General features: G+C 36.9%; 1 protein-coding gene across 1 annotated transcript; it reads left to right on the forward strand.

Moving 5' to 3' along the window:
• Nucleotides 1-6,322: 6,322 nt before the first annotated feature.
• Nucleotides 6,323-7,694, forward strand: LOC116170709 (frizzled-7-like). The gene has a single exon (XM_031487213.1). It carries the CDS (start codon nt 6,444-6,446, stop codon nt 7,692-7,694), a length of 1,251 nt encoding a protein of 416 aa, XP_031343073.1. The 5' UTR covers nt 6,323-6,443.
• Nucleotides 7,695-8,945: the final 1,251 nt, after the last annotated feature.

The raw sequence follows: 8,945 nt of genomic DNA on the forward strand, positions 1-8,945 counted from the left end.
AAAATAATTCGCCGTTATCAGTTTCATTAACAAAGTAAACAGACCCTTGGTCGACAAATTCCTCAGTCCCGCAAATCCCTCGATTTATGTGCGGGATTAATCTCGCAAAAATGCTGCGGGATCCCGGTATTTCGGGATCCCGCAATCCCGGTATTTCGGGATCCGCAATCCCGGATTGAGAATTAGCATTTACGCCCTAGTTTCTAGTCTATAACTTTTGATTGAGAAGTCTGATCGAAAAAGTACGAATTGTTTTGGATTCTACGCACCAAAATTAATAAGAAAAAGTGTTTTCCCGAGAAATTTTGGTGCAGTCGATTTTTGGTAAAAAAGGAAGGTTATACACTGCCTTTTTTTGATGCTCTATTCTACATTATTTACTTGTTGACGTAATGCATATTATAGGCAAGTATAAACTACCTTCGGTAGTAAAAAAAAGGGTTCAATCCTGTACTTCGGCTCGGTGCTTTCAATTTAAGACTAAAATAATCCACAATCAAACCAAAGAGTAACTATGGGTACTCTTTGATCAAACTTCAAATGATTTTAATTTTAAAGAATTTTTAAAAACTGTCGAAGTTTCCGCATGCAACCGAATAAAGAACTAAAAACGAATATTTAGGAAAACATGATATGTATATCTAATACCAGCGCATCATACCTACTTGAAATTGGTTGGCAGCCAAACGAACACTAGTAGGTAATAGAGGAATGTTTTTATGCAAACGGAGTTATCATTTCAAAGTTCACGGTTCCTAATAATTAAACAAAAAAATGTGGGTAGCGACTAAGTATTGAACTATTAAAAAACTGTCAGGCAAGTCGTATCATCACAACTCACAAGAAAAACATTTTGGACATTGAATAAACGTTTCCGAATGTAAAATTGTTTTCCAAAAAAAGTCAACCAATAGTTATAGGACTTTCCGGAGTGTTAAAAATTGTCATTGTTTGATTCTACATTGGGAATATAACAGACGGGGGATGTTTAGAATTTAAAATACATCTTCATTCCATTTTTAAACTGTTTAGTATTTAGGAAACTAGGTCCAATATTTAGTCTATGAACAAGAACATCACTATGAAAATTACGATTATCTTATTCTTCCTTTCCATTGTATAAACAGATTCTCCGTTAGCCATCTTTAAACTGAGCAGTTTGGTCATTACACTTGTTAATCGATTCACCTTCAAGATCCACCATTTTCATCAACAGATGAATTTCTCGTCGTAAGGCGAGTTTTCCTTTTCTTACATCTGTGGTACATATTTACCTAACCTATTAATGCCTAAGATGTTAGTAGGTATAACCATGGTATATAAGGTATGCATATACAATGGTATAACGCTTGTATAACGGTTCAACTCAAAATTCTAAAATGTATGATATTTGTGAACGATACTGTTCTGTAATGGTTCACTTCATACCAGCAGTGAAAAAAACCAAAACATGGTTAAAACGACCGACGACGGGTAAATGCTAGACATGGTAACAAAAAATGATAATTGAAACGGTTCAAAAGCATCTGAGTGAATATAATGTTGACGTACAATAGACAATAGAGGGTTGGTAAATTCACAGAAAAAGTGCAGTCGCTCCCTATATAACTTACCTGTAATAATTTAATTCTTCCCAGCAGACTCGTCGAATGACAAAGTTTGGAATATAATATCTTCTTCGCACATGATTCTAGGCTCCACACCAGATACAATACTACATTCGATTCCATTGGCGACAAAGGTACCTAGATGATGGGATGAAATAAAACAATCCCCAATTCCAAAAAAATTCCAAATTCCTCGGAAGATTGATAGGTTTCTGATAGTTTATTCCTGAAGTATCTGCGCGGCGGGATAATAATTTTCTGCGTTTGTTCTGTTCTGCAACAGAAATTGAGTTAGGACACAAGTGTAAAAGGAAACTTTATAAAATGTGTACTAAAGATATTTTATACACGATCACACTCAGATCTCACCATTAACGGTAGCGACCACAGGTTTGATTTTGTTTAGTCGGTCTGTCAGATAAAATACCCAACGATAGAACTGAAAACAGTTAAACTTAATTCGTGAAACTTACTTCTTAATTTCGAGTTGTTCAGCTTGTAAACCAGCAGACTGGAACAACAAACGGAACTCTCATTAGCCATTTACTCCTAGTCCGGGACACCGAACATCAAATACAACATCATGTTCGGTTAACACGCGATAGGCGTTGGTTGGAAAACATTTTAGATGCTCCCGACAAATCCTTTAAAAAATTACATAGTTATCATGATTGGTAACCTGGTAATTGCCGGAAATAATATGCTACTCCTATGATACAGACGAATTGATTACTTTACAAATCAAGTTGTACCTACACATACAAAGATTTAATGAAAGGTATCTGAAGGGGAAAACAAAGAATTATAATTAAAACGGTTGATGTAACTGAAACCTTTCTGAATCGGCGGCTCATACACGGTTTGACTCAAAACTACTTTGGTGGTCGTGTTCCGAAACATCCGACCCTTGGTTGCAGGGGAGTACTAGAATCGTTGCACATGCAACATCTCAGTAAAGTTAGCCTCACCCAATAAAAAAATGCAGAAACCGTATACCAAGGGATATTATCGATTGTTTTTTTGTTAGTCATTGATTGATTGTTTTAGGGCTACTTCACACCAGCCCGAAACTTTGTTACTCGGGTATTATACATTAACAAAATCGCCAAGAGTGGCTTCATACTACCAAACATCCATCCCATTTTTTTTACTGATTAACATTATTTCAATTGATTGTTTTGTCACAGTAAACGTTTGTTTCGTAAAATCTTACCACATTATAACACACACGTATATAGTTTGTAATTGCTGTTCTGGTAAAAAATGGTTTGTTATTGATTGTTTTGAAACAGAAAGTTTACTTCGGAATAAGAATAGATCGCTATCCACTAAACGGACAATTTGCCTATTGGGGAATGTGCGCTAAGAACAACCACACCAACGGTACCTATAACAGAAATCCCATCATCAAAACTATTAGCGAGTACCTACTATTTTGCCTATGTACATAACAACCAATACAGATGGATGAGATGATAAAATCTGTATCTCCTAATCGTATTTATCGGTATCGGTTTATATGACTTCTGAAATAAAGTTTTATGGTGTTGGTCGGAAAGGAGTCGACATACTTGCAAATTAACCATTTTTTTTATATAGGGGTTCTTTGAATAAGTTGCCGCCTGAAAACTATTTGCAAATAACGTCTATTAATATTGTCAACACAGTAAAACATGTTTTCCAAATGTTAGTAACGATAAGAATAAGTTTTCGCAAATTTTAATAGTACCTAATCTATAAGCTAAGTACCGTGTGGATTCCCTGTACCATGTCTTTCAGAGTAGTACTTACATATTGTTGCGCTTTACACCCTTTTAGCTGCAGAGCAGTAAAACAATCAGTTTGGATCAGCCTAGTATTAAGTTGGCCTACCCACAATTTTTGTCCCCCGAAATCGTCATGAATTATGAAACCATCATTTTCATGCCTACTTTATGTCAGGAAATGTCCGTTTCCATGACAGTGGGCGTACCACTTTAGCCGACTACTTTTCCCGCCTCCTATCAAAACTGGCATATTAATAGGTATATTAGGTAATAAGTTCATATGGAAATTTAAATGTTATATTAAAAAAGACAATTTCGGAAAAAAATTAATGCAAAACTCGTCAGTAATATATGACACTACTTGCTTCGGAAATTAAACTACTCGCTCCCGAGGGGGCCTTACTTCAATATTTTCTCGCCAGTAATGTGTCATTTTCCTGATTTGTATAAGACGTATAGGTAAATAACTATTTTCCACCGTACCTCTTCTATACTATTACTGTAAATTGAATTTCACGAAACAAACTGTGATTACAACAAAACAAGCAATAAGTAGACATCTAAAACGAAAGAATTTTACTCAAACTTGAAGAATCGAGTGTTGGTCGAGCAATGCGAAGTTATCCTCGCCCATTTTACAAATTTTGTAATACCTATTGCACTTTAGGGTCATCCTCCCCTCGACAATCGACAGTGCGATCCTCCCAACGTTGAGTGGTCATGTGAATGATGGTTCAATAAATCTTTGAAATAACCTATACCTAAAATTATAAAATATCCTACACTTGCTCAACTTGTTCTATCTTCCCCTGTTCTCTGGCGAATTCTAGTCAGTTGTCTAGTGTATATAAAATTTGGGACTAGGTTTTAGCGCATCGGTTGTAGGTACACACCTCCTTTTTTCTGGTAAGTAATCTTATTCCCTCTTATTATAGCCGCAGTCCATAATTTATATACGTGTCAATCAGTTTACCGATAATATACTTTTCATATATCATAATAATTATGATATTAATTATTAATATCATTCTTTTTTCTATGACCTGTACTGAGTTGTTATTTGGACAATTCTATTTCTTATTCTTTTTAAGAGGGGTTGGTATACACCACAGGTAATGATATTTTGCAAATAACGGACAAGCGCTTAGGAAGAATTATCTGGAAATTCTTTACTGTCATGCGTAAGTCCTTATACAGGGTGACAATTTGAAAACTTACCACCCCCCATATCTTAGTAAATAAACGAGATATTTAAAAAAATCAAAATCCGTTTCGGTAATTCGGAGGGGAATCACAATGACATAGTTGGCGACGCACCCCCTCCAACCCCCTGCGCCCCAGCCACCCCAACTTTTAAATCTTAAATAGTGACCCCCCATGTGTGATATGTCGTTGGAAAGCTCTGAAAAAATGCTTTCCAACCATACCAAATAGCATTACATTTAGGTTAGTAATTATCGTGCAAATCAAAAAATAAACTAATATGATACATTTGAAATCTGTCGTATTTAAAACGCAACCGGCGAACATTAGACGAACTAAGACAGAGAATAATTCAAGAATGTCGAAATATTGCAAAACCAACATAGGAAAGGTTCGACAAGAGTTTGAGAATAGATTATAACTGGCGATCAAAAATGAGTTGCTGTCGAGTCGGCTTTGGAAGTTCAAGTTAAATACGATTTTCCATGTTTATTTTTTGATATCATGTGCCAAGCATAATTTGTATTTCATTTTATCACGATCTGAAAATGTATTATTTATTTATGGTTTTCGTTACAGAGTTTGGGAGAGTAGCCCCTGGTTTCGTAGTCTTTTCTGCTCTATTTCTCTTGTTAAGTTCAACTTTTTCCCGTTGATTGCGGAACAAGCGTATTCATTTAACTCTACTGTGCGTTTTCTCAGATTTTCCACATCTTCAGTTGCTTCTTTCCATTTCGTTCAAAAATTTGTAGTATTCTTTTCTTGGATGCCGTAACATTTTATGAACTTTTTCATGCAAACTCCGTCTGTTGCCCGGTTCCCCTGACCCAGATGGATTACTCTAAATTAAACTAAACTAAAATTAATCAGTGTGTACATAATTATAATATTTAATAAAATAATAACAACTACTACTATTACTTCCCACACTAAATTAACAATAATAATACTATTTGTGATAATCTGATAATGCAGAATAATACAAAATTTACAAACATGCATAATGAATATAACATGCATCAAATTAAATTTAACAATTGTGAATTCTGATTATTTATGGTGATGCATTAATATCACCGTGAAATTAGTAAATAACTAAATATTAAAATTGCACCACTGAAAGAATGCAGAACCTCTATGCTATACGGTAGTGCGGAATGACGTAAACTAATTTTAAGCTCTGTTAGTGTTATAGATGAGAAAACACAAGTTTCCCAAATGGACTACTTAAAGCTCGAATTTTGCGAGATTAATGGAAGACATAATTTGAAAACTGTAACAAGGCAAAAAAAGTCCCGTTTATAGTTGAATAAAAATTATCCATAATTAGCCTATAATTAACCAACCTGATTTACCTAAGCCAAACAGATTTCTCACGCAGATTATTAATACACACCACACAATCATAACAAAATATCATTCTATTAATTTAATTCAACAGCAAATTACGGTTTACTGTCGGGCAGACCGAAAAAGTTGTTCAATAAATTTATACACAAAACCGAAACGTTGTGTGCACCTGCCTGAAACGATAAGAATTTATGTGCCTGTAGATAAGAGGAACCGAAACATAACGACCTGCAGATAATTAGAAACATAGAAATGATTCATTGATCATTTTTAGGTAAAGTTTGTTATGCACCCTCGTCTCGAACGTAACCGAGCGGTAACAGTCGGCTAAAAAAACTTGTCCAGCACGAGTTTCGGAAGCATTCGCGTTTTCAAACAACTTCAGTTCATATTCATGTTCCGTAGGTTTATGTTCTGCTGTTCGTTGCACTCATGCTGTTTGTTTTAGTCGCGAATGTTGACTCTATTTTAATTTCATAAATGAGTGCGATAGTGATTTTTGTTAAACTCCCCTAAAATGCGTTTAAAAACAATTTTGTTTGCCCTCCTGTGCTTGGAAAGTAGTGGATTCGAACATGGAATGACCAGGATATCGGATAGGGATGATCTTATACCTAAACACGATAAATGTCAACAAATTACAGTGCCTATATGTATGGATATACAATACAATACAACAATAATGCCCAATTTGCTTAACCATCAGAAGCAGGACGATGCCGGCATGGAAGTGCATCAGTATTTTCCGCTTGTTAAAGTGAAGTGCAGCCCCGACCTGCAATTATTTTTGTGCTCGGTTTATGTGCCGGTATGTACGATTTTGGATAGACCGATTCCCCCCTGTAGGGCTCTGTGCTTGTCTGCTAAGTCGGGGTGCGAGTCCATCATGAAGAGGTTCGGCTTTGATTGGCCCGAGAATCTGGACTGTGCACAGTATCCGGAAGGTCAGGACGTTGACGGGGTGATTTGTGTGGGTGAAAACAAAACGAGCGCGTCGACGACGCCGTCAACTTTCGGCGGTTACCATCTGGGTACGATGAGCCTACAACCGGAAACTCCCTTTCGGGATGTACATCCCGGGAGGGATATAGGATTTAAGTGTCCTGTACAGTTTAAGGTTCCTTCATATTTGGAGTACACTCTGAAAGTCGGCGATACCGTCGAAAGGAATTGTGGCGCGCCGTGCACGATGATGTTCTTTAGTGATGGTCAACGGAAATTCTCTCGAATTTGGGTCGGTACGTGGGCCGTTTTGTGTTCCGCGAGTTGCCTTTTTACGGTGCTGACGTTTATGATTGACACTAATCGTTTTAAATATCCCGAAAGGCCGATCATTTTTCTTTCTTTGTGTTACTTAATGGTGGCTTTGGCGTACGTTGTTGGTTTTGTAGCCGGCGACGGAATCGCGTGTCGAAAACCGTTCCCGGGTTATCAAACCGTTAGTACCATTACGCAGGGTACCAAATACGAGATATGTACCATTCTCTTTATGGTGCTATACTTCTTTAGCATGGCATCCAGTATTTGGTGGGTAGTGTTGACTCTCACGTGGTTTTTAGCCGCCGGATTAAAATGGGGCCACGAAGCGATCGAAGCCAATTCTCAGTATTTTCATTTGGCGGCTTGGGCTGTACCTGCATTTAAAACTATCACGATTTTAGCGATGGGAGCAGTTGATGGTAAGTTTTATCTTTTATGGTGCCGCCTACCTGATTATAAGATGAAATGCATAAATTGTCTTGTCAAAAATATACCACGTTCTCTATGAACAATTTGGTATTGCCCATATTAATGGTAACGGTCCGGTTGAACTTTAATCAGTTAAGGTCAGCGATTTTTTAAAACATGCGAACTAATGCTTGCCGATTTTGCATAAAACCAAAGTAACGGATTCTAAAACTGCGAATGACATTAAAAAAAGAAGTAAATTGGCCGGTTTTTTAATATATATAATTGGTGCCCGCTTCTCATTATTGAATTAGTGAAAGGAAATCAATAGCGGGAACAAAAGGAGCATATAATGATCATTTTTGAAAACTGATTAGGTATGCCTACTGAGGTCCGAGTACAAAGCAACCGAGCTATTGTCTGAAACTTTTAGGTTTTCTTCGGAAATTATTAGGTGATAATGAAATGGCGAGGGGTACGCTTTCAATTCAGTTCTTTTCTGCAATGAAATTATTTTGTAACGTGTAGGTACACCTTGCTCTCTCCCGAGCTCTCTCCTGTGCATAAAAGTTAGACTCCGCGCGCGGCGATGAAGAAAGCCCACGTTTTTTAAAGAGATTCCTGTAAGAAAATGCGGTTTGTGTTTCATGTTATTTTTGTGCAATATTACAGACCCTCGTGCAGACCTAATCAATTGGGACAACTTCGTCGCTTCAAACGAAATAATTAAGGTAGCACACTACGCCTAATATTGTGCATTGAGAGATTCCATAACCTATCTATAATGTAAACTTAGAGGATTTGTTACGAATGTCAACCGTTTGCCTATTGCTATAGGAGATGGTTAAATTGTATTCGAGATTTTATTGAAATCACAACTGGTTGTTTGGGCACATTTTCATGGTGGACTTACATATTACATATTGGTGGGTTACGATCTCGGTTACGATTGAATCGGTCTGGAATTTTTTGACTGCCCCAGTTTATTTTAATGTGTCTTTATTCATCGTGTGGATGTAGCCTATCTTCAGTCATAGGAGGAATGACTTGGATATTTGTATTGCAACTGTTTCAGGCATGGGTTTACTTTATTGATATTGTTCGAGATTGCTCTACGGATAGCAACAAAGCAGGTAGTTGTTGGATCAGGCGACAAAGTGTGTGAAACTGCTTCTTGTACGAATATATAAAATCTTCCATGCCATCCTTAACAGGTTTGAGGTTTCTGTCCACTGCGTATTTTGTGTGTATTTAAGCACGGTTTTAGGGTTACCGTTATGCCACTTCTAACACATTCTGCATTCGTTTTTCACGAGGCGTGTCCTTTTTCCGAGTCTAATGCGAGGTCTAA

This window comes from Photinus pyralis, unplaced genomic scaffold (assembly GCF_008802855.1).
Source record: "Photinus pyralis isolate 1611_PpyrPB1 unplaced genomic scaffold, Ppyr1.3 Ppyr1.4_LG5, whole genome shotgun sequence".
In the NCBI taxonomy this organism is placed as follows: Eukaryota; Metazoa; Arthropoda; class Insecta; order Coleoptera; family Lampyridae; genus Photinus; species Photinus pyralis.